The following is a 22,441-nucleotide window of genomic DNA, read 5'->3' on the forward strand; positions in this document are numbered from 1 at the left end:
TACTATTTAATGCTAATATTAATACTTTGTCACTTGAAAGCCAAGCATACCCAAATCGTCAGTGCTCTAACAGACAAGAATGAAAATGAGATATAAACCTGACCTATAAGTCTGATTAAAGGCCACTCTAAACAAATTTCAATAGAACTCATAGTTCAAGAGAAATCTACAACACCAGTTTAACCATTTCAGGTCTGCTACTTCACCTGTATTTTTTTTGCAAGTGAACAGACCCATTCCACTTTACTGGACTAGAGCCCTAAATCGGAAGTTCTACCATAAATTTTCAAAAACAAGTTTGAAGGTACTCTGATGGTATCTTTGGTTGGTACTTGCCATAAAGGAAAAAAGAAAAAAGACCCAAAAAGCAAATCAAAATCATCAGCCATGTGTGATAGAATCCCATATGAAAGAATTCTGGGAATGTCAGAACAGCATTTCTATGTCTCTGGTCTCTCAGAAATATTTTCCTAGTTTCTGGCTGCCTTAAAAACCCATTCAGTCCACTGGTTAAAAATTATGCCCATCTGGGTTTATTTTTTTTTTTTATTCCAACTTTTCAAGGCTTCAACACAAATCCAAAACCTAAATGAGCTGGTGAAGAATCCAGACCCCTGATTTTGTTTATTTATTTGACTGCAGTAGCTTTCACTGACTCTTACAGGACTGTTAGTATGAAGGGTCAACGTGCTACTGATGTCAAATGATGCAGTTCACAAAACTTCATGTGGAGCAATCAGCTTCACATGCCCTAGCATTCAGAACCAACATTAAAATGTTTTCTTCTTAAGGATTTACAGAAGGTTCCTGTGTCCTAAGATAGACAAAAGTAATTTGGACTCCCTGCTTAAATTCAAGTCTCACTGATGAAAACTGAAGTTGCAGAGGAAGCTAGCCAGACTTTTAATTTCTCTCTTCAGCATCAGCTGGAGTTCTTTTACTGATCCTATTTGCAGCTTTTAAGCCAAACAGCACAGCTGTGAATAAGACCAAGCAGAAACAAGCAGATCATCATAATCATTAGTCTAGCTTGATGCAGACTGAAAATACAGCTATGAAATAAAGTGGTTTTCCAGGTGGGTAAACAAATACCTGCTTAGCATCTGGTATCCTGCAGATATACAGATTGACTCCATCAGAGATGAAGCTAACAGCATTATGTTAGTCAGTCTACAGTGCTTTACGTGACAGAAACAGACTGACTACAAATAGTCAAAAAACCCACCCCAGACCCACAGGAAGAAAGCTGGAAAGACTTTGTGTTCTGTAACTTGGAATCCTTGTGGAAAAGCATTAGTAATAATGTTGGAAATTTTCGTGAAGACAAAAAAAAAAAAATCAAATACCTCTACAGTCCATAAAATATATAAAACATGAAAAGTTGCTAAGAACCTATCTTAAAAGCCACTACACCAGTTTCAGGCACAGAGGTGTTTCTCCTCAATCTGTATGCAGAAAAATTCCATTAACACAAAGTGGAAGTTACATGTACAGAGGTAAGAAAAAATATGCATAATAAAATTGGTTTTTCCTCCCTCTTACATGTATCTTCCATTCAGAAAGAATACAGGTTTGTTTGAAACGCCATAAAGTAAAATCAGAATTTTCTAACTCCTGTTATCGATGCTGTTGGAGTGGTCTTTTTGGATGATGTTCTGTTGGCTTTGTTTTGCTTTCTGCCAAGGGAAGAAGTTAATTTTGGATGTTGTGGTGATGACACTTTTCTTCATTTCCAAGATACAGAACATCTAGCAGCAATGCAACAAGAAACACGGGTTTTGACTGAAATTAAAACTTAAAGATACATAAAAGTTCATCCCAATAGAAACCAACACTTTTTTTCTTTTTACAGGTATTAAACCATGAAAAAAAAAAATAATCCTTCTCTACACTGTTCTACAAGGTACATAATGACAGCTCTGTCAATACATAATAAAGTAAAAGGACCATACGTGTCTCCTATAATTCTTTCAAAACAATTCCAAATGGGCCATCCAAGCAGAAGGTGGTCAAGCTTTTTTTTTCCCCTTTTCTATTGTTGCTAAAAACCCAAAAAAAATAAGTAAACACTCAATTTACAGTCAGTCATGAAGGCCATGAGCCATCACCAGCATTATCACTTGGAAATGGATTAAGAACATGCAGGCTGATTTCTCATCACAGCTACTCCAAGCACATAGTTACTTACAGGAGGTGGTATGAATAGCATCACAGTTTAATCTGCTTAGAAGCAGACAGTTAATTAAAATATATTCTTATAATCAGCATGGACCAAGCAAGACAGAAACACTTGCTGCAAGTTGGACTTGCAACAAAGGCACCATTTTCTCTCCTATTTTTGACAAAATTTGCCACCGAAACACTTTCACACAGCTCTCAGCTTGGGGAGCTACTACTACCTGCAAAATAGGAAAGTTTGTTTTGGATTGTCTAAATCAAACTTTTATTAAATACAGTCTTGTACTAACTAGCCAGTCTCAAAGGCATTTGCTAAGTATGACAGCGCAGGTACCTAAATGAGGACACCAGCTGTCTGAGGCTGTGAGAAGGGACGCATCGTGCTCAGAAGCAGTTTAGCCAAAAATTAATTCACTTTCCACACTCCTCACAACTGGAACTAATGTAGCCCTTTCAGAGTCGGGCCAACTTTTTCCTGGAGGCAGACTACGGAGGAGATTTATACGCCCCAGGGAATACAGGCATCTCTGCTCTAGTCACGCTATAATACACCTTCTGGACTCAACCCAGACCAAGGGGAGTTCAGCCATTCTGCCTTTCCTCCAACCCACACGTGTGGCTTGTGTCCGCAGATGTCTGCACTTTCAAAATCACAGGAACACAACACAGGAAAACCAATGTTTAAGAAACTCTGTAGTATCTGTTTTCTAGATGACTACCCACTGCAGAAAAAAAATGGGGTTATTTCCCATGACTTGTTATTTATTTTTTGTAAGACTAAGCCCTAAGGTTTTATTTCTTTCCTCCTTGAGATTAACAGATTAACTTCAGTAACACCCCAATTAAAACGTTACTTAATCAAAATTAGCTTAATACATTCAAGACATTTTTATATTTCCTCTCCGCAAAGAGATTAGGCTTGTTAAATAATTGTCTTTACATCTTACACATGCCTTCTTATACACACTGTAAGAAGGTAACAGTCTGGCTTTCTAGGCCAGACCCACAGCAGCACTACAGCTCTCAGCTACTGGCCACTCATGATAACCTTTAGGAGTTGAGCACCCAAATGTTTTGCAGTTTCTAGGTCTGAAAGCACAAATACTTCATAAATTAAAGTTCTCTTAGTCCCTAAGTATGTTAAATATTATGCACCTCACTTGTAATATAAAAATTGCAACTGCAAAATTTATTTCAAAAGCAAATTTGAAATTTGTCTGTCTTTTATTAATTTTCATGACCAGCTTCAGAAAAAAACCTTTTTCCAATTGTTCACCAAGTCCTTTGTTAAGGCAAGGTCAAAGTTCACTACACAGAAGGAAATTTAGTGGTCCTACGTGACTGACTTGACCCAAAATAGCATTTTCAAAGAAAGCAACTAAAATTAATAGACTGTGTCATGGAAAATTCTGTTCGTCAAATTTAACAAGCAATTGTAATCCTTTAGGATAACCACTTTTATATGCTACAGGTGCAATAGTTTTCTTACACTAGTAGTTAAAACACATCAATTATCTGGAGAGAGAAGTGGTTTTTTGAGGTAAGAGTTCTGAGTATTTTGAGTGACTCTGTAGGCTTAAATTGCATAAACCTGTTTGGCATATTAAGGGGTGTGTGCCTGTGTGTCCATACATGCAGTCCACATTCCCACACCAACCCTGTAAGAGACTGTGCACACGTGTGTGTTACCCTTAGCAATGCGGCTCAAGGCAGCGGTGCCCTCCCTGCGCTTACCTGGAGCGTCTGGCTGAACCGCTTCAGTGGAGTGGCTCGAACAGGAGGGATGAGGCTCGCTAGTGATGTGACTCTAGAAAGCGGCTTGACCCGTTTGTTACTGGGCTCCTGCAGAAGGGAGAGGAAAAATAATGGGGAAAGCATGAGCATTAACACTGCTATCAATTTTGCTGACTCTCCTAGGAACGCATTTGTAAAAAGCAATTTGGTAAACCCAGTATACAATTAGGGTAGTAAATAAACAATAGCAGTTTTAAACACTGACAATGACAGATTACTCTTGGCTGGTACCTACAGATCTTGGAAACAGCTGAAAAGGGATGGGAGAAGGGTAAAAAAGGGAAAATAATTTTACTCTGCAGCTAATGCATGTAATAACAACCTTGTCACCGAAAGGAGTACTTTCAACTAAAAAGAATTCTATTTTTTGTCACTGGCACTGTCAGCATATGACTCTATCCAGTTAAATGCATTTTATCCCAGAAGATGTAGTTCAGACAGAAATATCTAAATGTAATTGTCATTTGAGTGCATGTTCCTATGGAAATATATATAGAGGCAATCACATAACATGTTTACATATATTTAATTTTTTGCATAAAATTGAAAGGTAAATTAAACAACAATCTATAAGTATTCAATTTTTTTTTCTTTTCATGTATACTTTTAACAGCAGTTTTAGTAATACATAACCACCTCAATATATGCTAATTGTTCTGTAGATTTAAACTAACAAAAAAAAACAATTACATAAAGAAAACCAAACAAAAAGACTTTTAAGAGAAATTGTAACACAAGAAAAAAGTTATTATAAATACATAAAAATAGAACAGTTACCCTTGGCTTCCTAACCTCCATCTGACATTTAATGGATCTTGAACAGCACATGCAAAAGGCAACTTTTGACAGAAAAAGAGCCAAACCTTCCAAGTGAAGTTAAAAAACCCATCCAACATCATATTTCAAGGACATCCTAAAGCAGTTCATCTTTCTTTTTCAGCCATGCTTATAAAGTTTGTGTAGGCTTGCTATGCTTCTGGTTTCCTAGATATAGCTTTAGGAAAATGAAGCATGCCTATTATCCTTTCGTTCAGAAATCCAAATCCTCCTGGAAATAATGCAGATCTGCCATCCTTCCTGATAACAGAATAATAAATCTCAGCAGCGATGATCATTGTCTGTGTTACTGGCAAGAAAAAGTCTCTTCCATTAGTACAGCAACAGAGGAAAGGTGAGGAGCAGCTACATATTTAATTTACTTCTCAGCAGGAAGACCTGGAAATCCATAAATGCCGGCTGAGGTGAGGGACAAAGAGTTTAACCCTCTAGCAAAAATAATGTATTCTATCACACATGAAACCTGGCACTAAAGATTTTTGCTGACTAAATCAGTTACATCCTCATCTTCACCGTTGCACTGCTATTCATATTTCTTCCCTTTCAGCAACCATGTCTTTATCACAGCTTTTTCAAGGAGGTTTGCTTTATTTTTACGTCACTGCAGCACCACTAGCATACTTATCTACAGCATCACTAACCCCACCCCCCAAAAAACGCATAAAATCTTTGGAATTCCACTGTAATTCTCTAACAGACTGCTCAGCCATCAGCTGTTTCTTTCTTATTATTATTCAGAATGCCAGCCCTGGTGCATCAATAATATCCTGTGGCAGAGCCTGTTGTTATGACTTGTGCTGCACTGCAGTGGAAGGACGCGCAGCCCTGGAGATGGGCAGTGCCATGCCAGCAGCACAGCTTATGCTAGCAGCTCTACCTTAGCAGGGAGGATTACTTACACACACCACATCCCAAAAGCAAAATCTGGAAAGCAAGACTTTATGGACTTTCCAGCAGACAAGGAGGGGGAGGATTAGAATTAATAGAAAAGATTTCTCCTTCTTTACTGTTGTACCTTTCTATTACAACTTTGCTCCTATGTATATGTTCTTTGGTGAAAAGACAAATCTCATGCAAAAAGACACAAATTGGATCTGTACAACATCACAGACATCCCTTACTTAAAATTTAAATGTTCCTTGTAGTGTTGCAGACCTTTTCCACACATATTGTGCACAGTTTGCAGTCTTTCAATCTTAGAACAAAACTAAGCCAAGAAGCTTAGTCTTTTTCTGAAAAGTCTCCTGACAGCAAATGAAGCTGCTGAAGAAGCGTATCTGTACTTCACAGCATCTCTGCAGCATTTCATTTGAGGGCGTTGCAAAAAACATGAATGAAACTTCCCAAGTAGTGCTTAAAACTGAGTAAGGAAAGCAAGTCAGTCTGTCCTTATGTGGATACCTCCAAACACTGTGTGGGTCACTGCAGCTGAAATGTATTAATTACAACTCAAAGCCTGCAGGCTAAGTACTCAGACCAGGAGCTAATTTGGTCTGTTGTGTGGGGGACATATACCTCAAGCAGCTGTGAAAATTGATGCATAGCATCAAATAACCTTAGAGAAAATGAGCCCAAATTAAAAGAATGGAAATTACCTCCTTTCTCTTGAACGGCCATGCGGGGAAGAAAATTAAAAATAAACCACCATTCCTCCTTCATGTCTGCCAGCCTGAAGGCTCTCTGAAAACCTGCAGTCTCCTAGCCAAGAATGCCTAGAGTTCCAGGGGGGACAAAGGATAGTTGCAGCCACCATCAGAAAACATTAACCTCTTCTAGAACTTCTTGTTGCAAGCCACCAGAGGTCAGCACTTCTCCCAGTAGTTGGGTTAGGAAGGTATGCCTGCAGAGGTCCTACTCCCGTCTCAACATCCCCTTTTGTCTTCCTCGTGTATCATATATTCTCTTCTCACACTAAAAAACTCTGATCAGAATTGAAAAAAGCTAGACTATGTAGAAGATAAATTATCATTATTACAGAATTCTCTTAAATATGTTTAAGACAATTAATCCATCATTTCAGAAGTCTAAGTTTTTACATCTTTACCAATTAGGACTGAAACGAAATCCTGTTACTCAGAAGCTCTAAATTACAGTGAAAGCTTTCTGAATATTTCTAGAGTGATTTTCACCCTGCATTAGAAACAGTTTGTTAGGCTTAGAGAGCCAGCCAGAAGTGAAAGGTTATCAAACCTTAGTGTCACCTCCCTCAGAGAGCTCTAACAAGCCCAGTACCCCCTCCTCTAGGGAATAATAAAGTTGGTACGGGTAAGGCTTTCACTGTGCAGCAAAAATCCAGCACTAACAGAGCAATTCTAAACCTGGATAGTAATACTGAAACTGTTATGACACTCAATTGTGGTAGTGCTGCAGCACAGCCTACAGCCACCCTGACTGTAACCCCACCTTTCAACAGTACCCACAGCCACAGGTGGTGTCACCACTCCACACCAGCGCCACAGAGAAGCTGAACAAACAGTTGAGGCTGTTGATCTGCACAGGGAAAAATTCCAGAGTCAAGTGCATCAAAAAGTAAGTTTTAAGCAGATGGTTGCTTTTCTCACCAAGGGCTCTGTTCTTCACATCCAACAGATCAAATGGAAAGATGAGAGTGTGTGAACTGTTCTGCTTTCCCCACAGACACCAACCAGAATCTGCACTTGCACATTAGTCCAGTATAATCAGGGAGCTGCATTCCAGATGCTGCTTCCCAAGCCTCTTCATTGTTATTTATTTAAGAATAAACTGCTTGCACTTTGGAATTCCTAGTACATGTGTTCAGTATTTTACTAATTTGTCTCTGAAAAATCTCTGGTTTTCCAGTTAACCAGGGGTCCTGTAATCACAGGAGTTTTTGGATGTATTAATCTAAGCACATGGGAACACAGAATCGCATGATTCCTCTGTCTGTCCAGCACAGAGAGGCCCCAATAAGGATATACTGTGCAGGCTGAACATCAGATTCCAGGTCTGAACCTCTGAGTGTACTCCGAAGACTGAGAGCTAATCAAAGTCATCCCTCTCCCAATTAGTGGAATCTAGAAGCAGACAGGATTGAGAGATGGGATTTAGTGGCTGGATCCACTTGCAACAGCACTCACCTGTCTACAAAAAATTCAAAAGTTACAATGTTTTGCCTGACCTTTAAAAGTTATTACTGGTATTAAAGAATAATTTCAGAGTTTTGAAATAAAACAAACTGTTAAGACTGCATTTTAGTAACAAAGGCTTGACAAAACAATATGGGAAGTTAGAAAACAAAAGATCCAGACTACAGTTTGGCAGAGTTTCCAAAATGTGGAGCTGGTGTATGCGAACAAGTTATGTTAATCTGATGGGGCTTTAAATTTGATATAAGGCTAAATAAAGCTGAGGGAAACATGAGTGCAGGAACTTCAAAGGCTGAACAGTCAAAGTGAAGTCAAATTAATACCTGACTAGGCTAGAACAAAGAACAGATGGCTTTTGGAGGGAGCTGTATATTTGAACTCAAGATGACTTTGCTAACATTTGCATTCAGAGAACAAAAAACTAAAGCTGCAAGTATGTGTGTGTGTATATATATATATCTATATATGTAGCCTCCGAGAGAACTCTTGAAACTATGAACAAACTGATAAAACAAGCAAATCTGTGTCCAAAATCTGGATGTTCTGGAAACCATACAGCAGACTTTTCAAACATATACTATGTCCTTCTGAAACAGTATATTTTTATACACTTTTCTGGGAAATTCATAGGAAGAATGATTAATCACAATGGCATAATCACTCATTATCACTGAGGGACAGTGATAAAACAGGAAACTATAAAATGGTTCAAAGATGTTATGCCTCACCCATCTTCTAATCTGGCATGAGGGACACAGTGCTCTAGATTGCTTCTTCGCTGTAATTTGTTCTGCAGATCCCAGTATATATGTACCATTGTATTTTGAGTATCCTCTACATGTTAAACTCTAACCTAATGGCTTAGACAATTCCAGGTATGTTGGCTGCAAACTCTGGCCTGCACGCTGCCGCCAAAGGGATTAAGAATAACATATTCATGAAATCAATTGTGGCACACCACTTGCAACCTTTGACTCCAGTTCATCTTGTGGTTCCAGCATGTGTGGCACAGCAGCACTGTTCAGGAGTATGACTTCATTAAGGCCACAGTAGTCTGCTGTCAAGTCTCTACTCTCCATTAGATTTTTGCATCTGCCATATAGGACAAGGGGTGGGCAGGTTCTGCTGATCACACCTTGGGTCTCCAGCTTATGGATGGGAACTCAAGGCATCTCGGTTGGTTTGATATTACTGCCAGTGTCCACAGGTACGCTTTTTGGTCCCTGCATTACCCTCTCCCCTAAGGCAGTCTGTGCCAAGGATGTACAGAGCCTCTGGTCCACTCACAGCAGGAGTGGACTCACAACATTCCCAGTTGGGCTTACTTCAACTTCCAGGACACTTAACGGTTGGGATGCCTCCCTCACTCCAGAAATGCAGATGTATTCTGCTCCTTTATAGCTCAATGACATTAGTGTATACTGTGTATACTTCATCTGCAGATAACTGCACACTGCCTGGGTCATAATAAAAAGTCTTCCACACAGCTAATTCCCCCTAGGTACTGGATACCTCTCTCCATGGTGATCCACTGGCCTGGGTGACCTAAAACATCCTCTTTGAAGGGATACTGTTCCTTCACTCTTGACAGAAGTCACCTCCAGAGGTTGAGGGCTTGTGTCTCTTTTCCATTTATCTTGTCAAGGACTCTTTTTCCCTGGACAGGGATCCCAGTGGCTTAGCTTCCCTACCATCTAATTCCAGGCTACCTGCCCCACTAGCCCAGCATCAGAGTAGCCAAGTGAAAAGTTGCTCACCTAATCAATGGCTAAAATATTTTTTTCTATCTCACAACTCTCCAAAGGATAGTAATTGGCTTATCTCTGGTTCAGTCCCTTCCTCCTGTTCTTGTGATGGCCCTGTTTCGTCATCCTTTTACTGAACAAGTTAACTTCCATGTCCATTTCTTCTTGTGTATAGGGGCAACTGATACTGGTATGGCTTGGTTCTATGGTTCAGGTGCAGAGCCTGTTGCAGAGGTTGATCTCCAGGTGTTATTCTTAAATAGTTGTTTAAACAAGAACATTCAGGAGACCTGGCAATAGAAGTACGCTGATCTGCCCGTCCCAAGGATATTCAACGTTATCCATAGCTACAGTAATCAGCTTCGAGAAGACAGGGAAGGAAGGTGTCTCCCCCCCATACTGGCTGAAGATAAAAAGTTAAAAGTGTAATAGCTTCTGACATCTGGCTCCCAAGTATGGGGATGAAACCACCACTGTCACACTGCCACCACTCAATACAGATTCAGCTGCTGCTGTGTACGAATATCAAACTGGTCTGACCATCAATGATTTTATCATACCATAAACCAGTAGTACCAAGGAGCACAGCAATCATCTTAATCCAACACTAGAGGTGACAAACCACACAAACACTGATAACCAGTATGCACGGCAAGTAAGGTAGAAGGAAAAAAAAAACAACCCTGATGCCCAGCCTGCTTCTGAGCAGCAATCCTGACTCCCAGCTAGTCTCTCCAGTTCTATACAGAGCATGACACTATATGGTGGGAAATATCCCTTAGGCCAGGCCGGGCCAGCTGTACCAGCCACGCTCTCCCACGTGCACATGGCAGGGTGTGGGAAGCTGAAAGGTCCTTGACTTGGACACTAAAACTCCCTAGCAACTAAAACTATCAGTGTGTTATCATTACTCTCATACTAACTTCAAAACACAACTCTACACCAACTACTAGAAAGAAAATGAATTCTATCCCAGCCAGAACCAGGACACTACTATATGTAAAGAATGGAATTTTCCCGAAGTTTAAAGTGGTGTGAGAGCAAGTTAAGTCCATTTAATACTGTTGATTAGTTTACTATATATTGTTATTCAACAAGGCTACTCACTGCTTAATTATCAACCTTTAATGGATACGTTAACAGAAGACTGGTTTGAATTTTCTAACAAACAGAAAGGAAACAAAAAGAACTAGGCCAGGGTCCCTTCAGATGGCCCACAAAACAGCAGAACCAATGCCCTGGATAACACAGACTGAAGAGCACACAGTAGCAGTCAAGGTGCCATATAAAAAGTCTTCATTTGCTTTGGTACCTCACTGATGGCTTAGCCAACAATCTCCTCACAGTAAAAGCAAATGTATGGTCACTGCTGGTATGATTGTTTTTCCACCTACTCTCTTATCAGCAACTTCAACAACAGCCTCCATGTTAGAGAACTGGTGCTGGATTTGACAAACAAGGGAAAATATTTCCCAGAGGGGTTGTTATACTTGTGTCTTCAGCTCACGTGCAGCTCTACTGTGACCACAGTGTTGATCTTTCTGATTTTCTTTAAAAACAGACTCGACAAAAGACAGATTTTTAAGGCAACCCAGAAGTGCTACGTGCAAACTGGCACAGGAAATTAGCATTTCAGAGTATTAGAATTTCCCCTGTTTACCTTCAAAGGCAAACTAACCTCCACTCAATCCGCAGACAAAACTGCTGAAACTGGCAATGCTTGTTAGAAAAAACTTACTGGATTTCAGCAAGTTTGGGGAGAAGTATTTACCACAGTAAGTCTGGATTTGGGGTTGCTACATTTCTTGACATTTTATTTAAATTAAGTTGGATATTATTTTTTTCCCTTTTTGATACACTTTCAATTTGTGAACCAAGACAAACAGATAAGCAAAGCATTCATTCTGCACTATGGGAGCATTCATCAGTGCAAAATGTTTTAACTTAAATTAGTCTCAAAAGAGTTAACGGTGTAATAAATGAAAGGCACTATAAATTGAAATAGTACAGTAACCTTTGTTTCAAACATAATTCACAAGCAGGGCCAGCAAACTAAAACAGAACCACTGTTTCAGACTTCATGTAACTGGCTACATTTCCATACTCCTATACTTTAAAGGTTATTAGTTTTTAGTCAACTTTATAAGGGTAAGTCAACATTTGTCATGGCAGGAAGCCCAACGTTATTATTTTTATTAGTCTGCTACTAGTTAAATTGGCCTAAGATTAAACAGTTCTAATAAATGCCCCCAAAGCTCGAAGTTTAATAAAAACCCCCAACACATTCAAGCTGTGTTCCACAGGATGTTATCAGTATTTAACCTTTAGGAGGATAAAACCAAACCAAAACAAACAAAAATGGTTAAAATAGAAAAAAGCAACCCCTGTTATAACAGAGGCTCTTAATACAGCAAACAACCTAAAAATAAAATAAGACAGACATCTCAGGCTTTTTGAAACTTCAGAGAGAAGCAAATCTAAAACCAGAACATTTTCAACAGTTACTGCTATTAATAAAGATTATATTTTTTTAACAGTTGGAACAGCAGAGAGTTTCCCTTTGCTTCTTAGAAATAGTGCCAATCAGGAATGAGGACTTTTTGGGAGCTGAGGCTGATGGTCAAGAAACCCCAAGTAGATGACTCGAAAGCAGCTCTGAGTGCAGTTCAGAAAGTTAACTGTAATCATCCACACAAATCCGTCCTAAAACCTGGGAGAGGAATAACACTAGTAAAACCGCCAGCATTGCAAGAAGAATTAAATGATTTAAATACATTGACAGAAGCAACTTGATCAGCCAATAAATCGTGTGTATCAATGAGAGAACTTTCCTTCAAATCCACAAGATCCCATCCACCACCTGCACTCTCTGATTGACAGGAGCAGGAAAAGGGTTTGCTTGAAAGTCTCCACAAAACCAGCAAGCAAATAAAGCAAAACTCAGAGACATTTTATTTTAATCACTGTGTTATAAAGAAGAGGACCTGAAACCATACTTGGGGTGCAATGAAAAGCTACACAGAGAAGTAGTGAAGTGTTCTTGGTTGAGGAAAATCAGGTGAAGTCTACAACATTCTATTGCATCACATGTTCATCAAAGACTGGCTCCTTGCCGCAAATACACTGCCCTCGTTAGTAAGCACTCTTAAGACCTCAGATCTCATTTGCAGGACAAGACCACCAAAGTGTCAGTACCGTAAAGACAAGTTGCATCCAGCTATCATGACTGATGACTTGTCTGCAATATCCAGAAATCAATGTCCACCAGCAGCTAGGAAATGAAGGCAAATTAACAGACAAACCTCACACTGAGGTGAATTAACACAAGTAACGGAAACTCGGAAAAACCCAGACAACTAATGTAGAGTTGATTAAATTCTGCATTTCCTCTCATTAGAAGCTGCTAGGACATACTGCCTAAGACCTTTTCCAAGGTTTCTTTCTTTCTAGAGATGAAGCTGGACTGCCAATTAACAAGCAGACATCATATGGAGAGGTACTGAATGGAAAAATAAAGACAAGCTCCTTGTTTCAAATTGCCATTAAGCAGAACAGATCAGCAATTCCAAGTGTCAGGGGTTGACGTGTTTCCACCTTTAGCTCACTGCACTTACACTGCACATGACCTTACCTGAAATATATCAAAACTGCAGCTTGCTAATATTTCATTAAAAATTAAATACATACATTTATGAAGATCAAAGAACATTTGCAACTTGCAGTTTATCTCAATCTTTTGGCCCCTCTCCCTCTGGCTTCCTGCCTGGTTCTTATGTTAATGAAGTGCCACAGCCCAGAGGCCTGTGAGTTATCCTTCAGGTTTGTGCTCTTGCACTCGCAGAATTAAACACGGTGCTGAGCATGAGGCAGCCTAGACCTCCTGCACATCAAAACCATCAGGCTATTAGCAGACAACAGAAGACAGGCATAGGCATTGGGGCTGTTTGCAATCTAGGATTTCTGCACTGTTAAGAGATGTATGCAGACATAGAAGGTACTGGAGACACCAATGAATTCTACACCACCACTGTAGTTTTCATAGCCTAAACCCAGCCACTGCATCAGGTCCTGTACCGCAGATCACCACACCCTTACACTGAAGATCTCACGTCTTCCTTCCCATGACCTCACAGTCGGACCTTTAAACCTCAGTATGTGATAGCCTGAACTCACCCTTTGCTGCCCACTCACTGGCTGGACTTTAATCAGTGAAACATAGGAAATGGTATATATCATGGGGGGCTTAAAGCAAGCAAACTTCAAGTTTTACCATCTCTATTTTTGTATTAAAAACAAGCTGGAAAGCCCTCCAACACCTCTGTACACTCAGAACTGTGCTACAGTATTTTACGTGAGGTATGCAATAATGTATGCAAGCACCTTATAATATTTCCTCTATTAACTCATTCCTCAGGGATTGCAGTGAGAACTATGATAACTGTGCTCTGACTGGACACTAGCCTTCCTTCAGAATACAGATTTCTGATGTTCACACACATTTTGGGCATTTTGTCATTGTTTCATGTCTGTGCTACTTCTATAGTATTTATGCCAAGAAAGCTCGAGTAGAAAACCTCTGCCCTTCTTTGTGCCACTCAATTGTTCCTCAAAACATCCCTACTTTTCCACTGCTGCTCTGCCAACTCCAAGTGGAACCCAGGAATAAGGAAGGACTAATCTACTGCTCCAGTTTGTAATCCGGAGACCTCCAGCTGGAAGTCTGGAAAAATGTTGACAGGACATTATATGCTCAAGCTTTTTTCTGAATTTCATCCCATGTAAGTACTATTGTACTTAATCTTGCAGACTACTTTTTGTATTTGTTCAAAACAAATACTAAACTATTATTGTTTTATACTGAGTTCAGATTTAAAAGCTAAACACAACTTCTACACACCAAAAAATCATGTTCTGTTCCACATGTTAGGTTATTAAATAAATCAACCAATTTCATGTGTTAATTATTAAAATGAAACTCTGGTCTTCGAAGGCACAAATTCATAACCCACACACAGAAAGCCAGTTTCTGCTGCAGTAACACAAAACTGTGGTAGAAGGCGCTCAATAACTTTATTTAGACTTGTAAATACTAAGGGGTATTTAGGGAAGAACAGCTTATCAGGAGAGCTTGAGAAGAATCATTGACTTCCCCGATAGTGACAGACTCCAAAGAAAGAGGTTGCATGCATCTATCCTTATAATGCCTTCCCCAAAGAATATTTTTAATTCTGCTTCCTTAGCCAAATCTTGGGAGTGGCAGGTGGTCTTTTCAGATCTAAACCAAACAGAATGTTTAAAAAATTGTTTTTCAGAATGCTGCAAGTCCATCATAATCTCAGAAAACAGCCTGAAAGCACAGGGCACATTCCCTTGCTCATTGCATTTCCCAAACTGAAGGATTATAAATCCCAAACAACTGTTTGCACATCATAATTTTAATTGATCACATCTGTTATTAGATACTTCCTCATGCTCTAAGCTTTCAATAAGATTTTTTATTTGAAATTTGACTATAATTAAGCCACCCTTCCAAAATGCAAGAAAGCAACACTCCAACTCTTCAGATATGACAACTCTCCACAAAAAATTTCATATAGTAAAGGTTAAAACCATATTTCTTTAATATCATAGTTAATAAAATGAGTACCCTTAAGAGAACCATTTGGAACTTAACAGCTTGTGTTTAACATAGGTGCATATATACATACACACACTCTGGGTTTTACTTTTTAACAGCACAGCTGGAAAAAAAAAAAACCTCAATTTTCATTAACTACAATAATTAAATCCGTTTACCTAAAAGCACATCAAAAAGCAAGAGTGCAGCATCTTCTTATTAGTTCTTAGCTTCAGCATCATGATTAGACAGGATCACTTACGATACTTTTACTTTAGATGCATCCAACTGCTGGAGATAATCTTTGATGGAGTCGCATCAAATGCGCTCAATTTAGTAACTTGGCTTCACGCTCCTCAGCAAACAAGACCAATGAAGAAGCTCTATATTTAAGTGATAATAACTCCCAGGGAGAAATTTTATCCTTCCTCCAGCACAGCCAGAGACCTTAAGGTCACTGTTTTCTTTCCAAACCAGCTCACAAAGTACCAAATATTTAAGTCTTTCACGAACATTTGTTCCTGAAGTGCTCGACTATTTATGACAATTTTGCAAATTACTATGCAGAACTTGGGTTAATACATAAGATTTTTTTAGCATCACCTGAAAGGATTTCATGTTTTTAAGAAAGAGTAATCAACCTGCTGACAGGTGAGAGTTTTCAGTTAACTGTATTATCGATTAATTTCTTGGTTTATTGTTAGTGAAGGCAGGTGATGCTTTAAGGCACTATTTTCCAGATTGCCTCCCAGTTCCTGCCCAAGTTTAAGTTTGTAAGCAATGGCTAGCACTGGAATAAACTAAACCACCTATATCTAAACCAGGAATTTCTCAATTAGCTATTTCAAAAAATAATTTTTCAATCCTTGAAGTGACAAACGGCAAAAATACGGTTTCTTTGCTCGTTGCGTTAATCCAGAGGAAAGTTCAACATCCAGACACGGCAGTAAAGGATGCCTAAACAAACCAGGTATCTACACGCAGCCCGTTTTCAAAGCGCACCTACTTTTCCCCGAGGCGATACAGATCGCCCCATAAAGATAACTGAAGTTGCAACCATATCCCCGGTAAATTCAAGTACCTCCGTCTCTTTAGCCGGGCTGGTCACCGTCTGCACTTCCAAGGCACAGTTTGCCCTCTTGACCGAGAGGTAAAAGGGATAATCCTTGGCCACCATGGTGGCTGCGGGAGGAGCTGTTTCGGGGGTCACAGCTGGTTCCGTCCGAGCACAACACGTGAAGACAAAGGCTGCCCGGCGCTCGGCAGCTCTGCAGCGGAGACGTCCAGCCTCAGGCTGCGGAGCGCATGACCTGCGAGAGCTGCGCCCCAGCGAGGCAGGCACGGCCGAAGCGCTCACAGCCAGCCCCGCAAGTGCTGCACGGCGCCGGCTCCGCCCGAGCACCCGGGGCGGGGCCCAAGCACCGGCAGAGCCGTCCCCGCGGCTCCACCGACGGCTGGACCCCGCCCCGGGCGCTCAGCGGGCCAGGCAGCTCGGAGCCCCAGCCGCGCCTTCATCCCGCAATGACCACGCAGCGTTAACGACGTATCTCGCACCCAGAAACGTCCGCCGGCGGTCCCATGCGGCTCGCCCAGGCTGAGTGCCGGTCGGGGGCTGCAGGGCTTGTCGGAGAGCTCAGCGGCACAGCGATACGCAGCGCCCGCTGCTCGGAGAAGGAATGCTGCATCATCTTACGATGCCACAATACCAGCACGGGGTGTTGGGTTTATTTTCCTGTTCACCCATAGCGTTGCTTTTTCCTGTCTGGCAGGCAGGAGTTGGTTCCTTTGTGCTTCTCAGTTCCACTCTTGTTACCATTGTTTAGTCAAGGAGGTCCCCAGCCCGCACCCCTCATTGTAATAAGCTGAGAAAGTGGAAAAATACCTCTGCCTAACAGATCTCACAGGGCACTGCAGCGGCTGTGCAGCCAGGGAAATTCCGTTTGATGGCTACTTTACGACAGAGGTAGTGAAAACTTCCTGGGAGAGGAAGTGTTAGGGGCCCCGTCTGCAATACGGGATAGATCTGACAAAAAGAGTAGATGGGAGACAAGGAAAAGGAAACCAAGGAGGAAGCTGGACAGGGGGAGGGAAGGGAAGGGAAGGATATTTTCAGCCGAAGGGAAGCAGCACGACCAAGAATAACTTTACAGAGTTTGAAAGAATTGACTGTTTTTAAAATCAGGTTGTATGACGGATGTTGCTTCACAAGGATTCATTTTCCTAAAGACTGTAAGTCAGATAATGATGGCTTCAGAATAAGCTCAAAGGCAGACATAGTCCTCATCTGGGCATGTTCCTTTGACTTCGCCAATATCCCAAATATACAATGTCTCTCATGTTTATCCTCCTAGGCCTATTTCAGGAGCAACCACAGTAGAGCCAGAGATGATATCCTGCTGCCTGTTACACAGATTTCTGTTTTCCAGTAGTCTGCTCATAAAACAGACAAAAACAACCCACCAGTCTCCCAATTGCTGCACAACTGCTACAACAGAAGTACCAATGCTTCTAGAGGTTCAGCTGGTCTAGAAGAAAACGTGCCATTTGAACATCTTGAGTGTCACGTGCAGTAGCAGCCTCGGCTCAATCATAGCAGGACCGGATGAGGCTCACTGAAAGCAAAAGTGTTGCCAAGAGGCATGAAACAGCTTTCAGGTAGAGAATTCTTAAACAGACAGGACATTTTAGTGACCAAAGAGAGGAATCAAAGTAGGTGTGATAAAGCTCTACAAACCATGAGTGACAAAGAAAGCAAATAGAGAATGATTTGTCACTGCATTCAACTAGAAGGAAAAAGAACCCCAAAGAACGATGCATCAGATTAAACCTGACAGTGTCAGGTTCTGAGCAAAGAAAAGGGAGTTAATTGTTCACATTATGTGCAATCTTATGTCAGACACAGCAAAAGTATACTCAGAAGATGCTGCTACTAAGAAAGCTTCTCAGACACAAGTTCTTCACTACTAGGACAGCTTCTGGGGGAAACATCATGTGTTATTTCTTTTTTCTACCCTTCCCTAAGCATCTACTGCTGACCATCATTAGAGAGTTGATGCTAGGCTATATTAATCTTTACTGCAGCTCCCTTCCTTTCCATATTTCAAATAATATGAAAAGAATATAGCATTTTCTTTGAAGACTACTTGTCTTACCTGAGAATTTCTGAAGCTACAACTACTTCATTCACATTCATTTTCTGCAAGTCTTCTTCAGTGTGACACTCAGGGGACATACCACTGAGCACAAACTGGTAGTGTTAGATGGTTTGTCCTCACATTTCAAGCACATGAAAACACCAGTACACACACAGGATGTATAAAATGGTCAAGAACCTCCTGGGAATGCTGCAGCTGCTGTGTAACCATTTAGGCCCCAAAAGCCTTGATTTCAAATACCATCTGTGTATGTTTGTTTATGAATGTGTATGGCAACACCATTTTTAAAATCAGCCTCACTTAAATCAGTTAGACAAGATGCCTTCAGGGCTTGTCCTCAAAGCATTCTAATCCTGTAACATGCTACAGAGCATAAAGAGCATGTCACACAGGACAAGACCGTACCTGTTTGGAGACTGAAATAATGAACTAAAATTTTTACACACACAAAAAAAATATGCCAAGAGAAAGATTCTGTCACTTCTCCATTTATCAGGCCAGTGCACTTCAGCTTGCCTAAACATTCTTGAGAAACAAGAGAAAAGATCTGTCTTAAGAGGAATATAATTCTTAAAAGTAGGTAGGACCTTTGCATCAGTAAGTTTTAGAGCATCTTGGACCTACAACACAATCTTCCATGAACACCTAAAAAACAATTCATTAGACTCTCTTGATGTTTGTCTACCAGAAAGTAGACAAACATTTTTCAGTTTTAGAACTGAAATGTAGACCTGAAGGTCACTGATGAATAGCACCTAACTTTCTAAATATTGTATTATCTGATGGACTAACAGGATGGTACATAATTTCAAACAGTTCCCTCTTCCAGGGAACTGAATTCATCTGTAGAATGCTATGTGGATACATAATCAAAACTATGTCTGTTTATTCACGGTATCGAGTCCCTTCTGTATTGTGCATCAAACACAAGTCTGAGTATCTAATGGGAGTGCATTCTGAAGGACCCTGAAAACTTAGTCAGTGCCAATATACATTTTCATTCCATTTCTATGTTATTTTAGATCACAAGGTGACTGCCCATCAATAGTCACTGCACTGTGCTGTGTGTGCATGCACACCCAAGCAGAACCAACCATCAGCTCATAAACTTGTGGTTGAAAGACTCCATAGTGAACTCCAGTTATATAGTTGGAGAAATAAAGATTTCAGGGATACCACTAAGGAGCCTTGGAAGACTGAAGCCAGCGAGTCCACTCATTCCAAAAATTATACTTAGACTACAAATTTATATTAGCAACATAAAAATTAGATCTACTTTCAAAAAATAAACTAACATTTAAGAAAAAACAGTGCTAGTCACTGGATTGCAAAGCAGAGCAGAGCATCAGTTTTGTCATTTCCAGAACAGGGGGCTGTGGGTTTGTGATTTTTTAATTTGCTTATGTTAAAGGCACGATTTAGTCTGACAGTTGCTTATCTGTCAGGGACAAGTAAACTGCTTGGTAACTCTGGAAAGCCTTGATCAAGAGAACTGCTTATCACACCACTGACCTCCTTCAGGACTGAAGTTCACTTGACAGAGTTGTTCTGTGACTTGTTCACACCAATGCCTCCAGTTAGATACCCCACATATCCAAAGCCTAATACTGATGTAATTAGTGCAAAAACATTTGCCTGAATGGCAAAGTCCTTTGAAAGATGTTAAGTCTTGAACCTTAAAAATATCTAAGTGGCCAGAATTCCATTTCATCTCATGCTAATTTTTGTGATTTATATAACTTTGATCAGAGGAATTTTAAAATTGAAATGCAGTTAATTAAAGATTTTTTCTTTTCAATGGCAAAAGAATAAACCAATAAAAATCCCCCTTTCCTTCTAAAGGAGACCTAAGAAGCCATTATACTAAGCAGTAGCATAAGGAACTGAAATATTTAATCTAAACATTTAAATGAGGAAAAGCCTGATGGAGTGAAGAATCTTCAACTATCAAAGTCATAAGCTTTAAGGAGCTCAGTGGAACAGAAAATCATCAATTAGTTGAACTCTGACTAAGGAAGAAAACCCACAAAGCGATTATTTAAAGATTCAAGTTGGTGGTTTTGATCTTTTGTTTAAGTTTTGTTTTAAGATGATCTTTGCCACCACTTTTTAACTGCCTGTAGGCAAAAATGCAGGAACTGTTATTTAACAGAAATATTTTGAGATATCTACATCCAGACCTCTATTGCCCCCTCCCTCCTGACAGACTAATGTGATTGCTCTCCTATTAAAAGTCAAAATCAGTTTTGCTATGCTCTTAAAAAAATATAGACACGTTTAATTTTGGTAAAATACTGGTATATCAAGAAATGAAAGACAGCGAATGTCTGCCTGCCTCTGCTTTTCTTCTCTCACCTGGGCTCAGTTTTGGCCTGTGTTTCACTATGATGCCCAAGAAGCCCAGCCTTCATTGCAACAATTCAGTCTTCTCCCCACACCCCAATATTTATGGAGCTTTTCCTTTAGTTCTATCCATTCTGAAAACAAAAATACAGAAATTTGTGCACATAGGTACTTTCTTGGTGAAATACATGCCTGTGACACGTTTCCAGTAATAAGACAAGAATTTAAGAAAAGGTGTAATGCTTAAAAAAACCCTAAAAACCCCAAACAAACCAACAAAGCCAACTATGTTATCACCATAATCTTCAGATACGCTGTATTCCCAGCTGATTTTAAGAAAATTACATTAGAACAATAAGCAGTCCATTGCTTTGTTTTCGAAACAGATTAATTGCCATATGAATATCAGGTTATCCAGTAGTCTCTGAGTCATCCTGAGTAGAGTAGCTCTGCTGGCTAGCTAAATTAATGCAGGTTTATGGAGGAAATAAAAGATTTAAAGTGTGTTGCAAAGCAGCAGAATCTCCTATACCATTTTGGCTAAGAACACAAGAAGTACTTGGCATGCAATGCTTCTGGAAACTTTACCCACCATAAAAACCTCAAATTAAGTAGAAATATTGCATGTTTCTTAGAAATATGCCATTTTCTTAGAAATACTTTTCAAGAGGAAAAAAGCCTCAGTAGTTTGCACTTTATGGAATTCTAAGAGTATGGTTATCTCATATGCACCCATCCTACGTATGTGGGTTCACAAAAAAAAAAGCAACCAACCAAACCAACCAAAAAAACTCCACAAAAAAAATCCCCACCACAAAAAGCCTCCAAAATCAAAAGCCACTGTCTGGGAGAAGTACAATTTCACCAAGAATATTCAAAGCAAAGCTACTCTTCTGAAGTGACCAGTGAAAGTCAGCCCAGCTAATTCTGCCTGTACACACACATATCTGGACTCGAGTAACTGAAACTTCTCTTCAACATGCTGCAGTCTCTCTTCAGGGTAATCATTAGGAAGGTTTCCTTTCAGAAAATAAAAAAAACCAACAACAAACCTAAAACACATGCCAGCAACCAAAACAACCCCAACCTTCTGAAGCAGTAATTTCAAGCAAACATTGTAAGTTTCAAACTGCTCGGGGGCTGGAATGCAAAAACACTGGCAGTGGTGAGCGAGAGCTAGGAAGCATTATCAATTGCTAGATAAAGAGTATTTATCAGGCAGTTACACAGCTGCTCATGAAACTGTGATTTCGTCATTGCAAATATGGCTTGTTCACAGGGCAATCAGAGTTACAATTTACTAGGTAATAAATATCAAGAAAGATACCATTTGGTTAAACACATGGGTGCTGAGAAATTCCAATAAAGTGTGATTACAGGATAATGATAACCATTAAAAGCGTTCTCTCAAGAACCACAGCTATCATTTTTCCAGGTAGAGTCCTTATCCAGGGAAGATCAGTGTAGAATAAAGAAATATCTCTAGGGAGCATCTGACATTACAAGACTGAACCCCAAATTTCTCTTCTGTCTAGATTCTCCATTTGAAGACTACCTTTCATATGACCTTTATTTGTGCAGTTTATGGATTAACAAGCAAAGGAGGAATTTACATTTCCTCACTGTTATCACGAGCTGTGCTTTGGGATTTGTAGCCAAGATGCC

General features: G+C 40.0%; 1 protein-coding gene across 3 annotated transcripts in view; it reads right to left on the reverse strand.

Moving 5' to 3' along the window:
* The window catches only part of ARHGEF3 (Rho guanine nucleotide exchange factor 3), a gene marked incomplete at its 5' end in the record, with an annotated part of 109,595 nt that overhangs the window by 11,932 nt on the left and 75,222 nt on the right, over positions 1-22,441 (reverse strand). The window contains 2 exons of one of the 3 annotated variants that reach the window (XM_084269623.1): positions 3,913-4,020; positions 16,360-16,494. In XM_084269623.1, the coding sequence (XP_084125749.1) occupies positions 3,913-4,020; positions 16,360-16,455 (204 nt within the window). Of the gene's footprint in view, positions 1-3,912; positions 4,021-16,359; positions 16,495-22,441 lie in introns of those variants that run through there. The other 2 variants (XM_084269622.1, XM_084269621.1) reach the window with 2 other exon arrangements.

This window comes from Gallinula chloropus (assembly GCF_964237585.1).
Source record: "Gallinula chloropus genome assembly, chromosome: 12".
NCBI lineage: Eukaryota > Metazoa > Chordata > Aves > Gruiformes > Rallidae > Gallinula > Gallinula chloropus.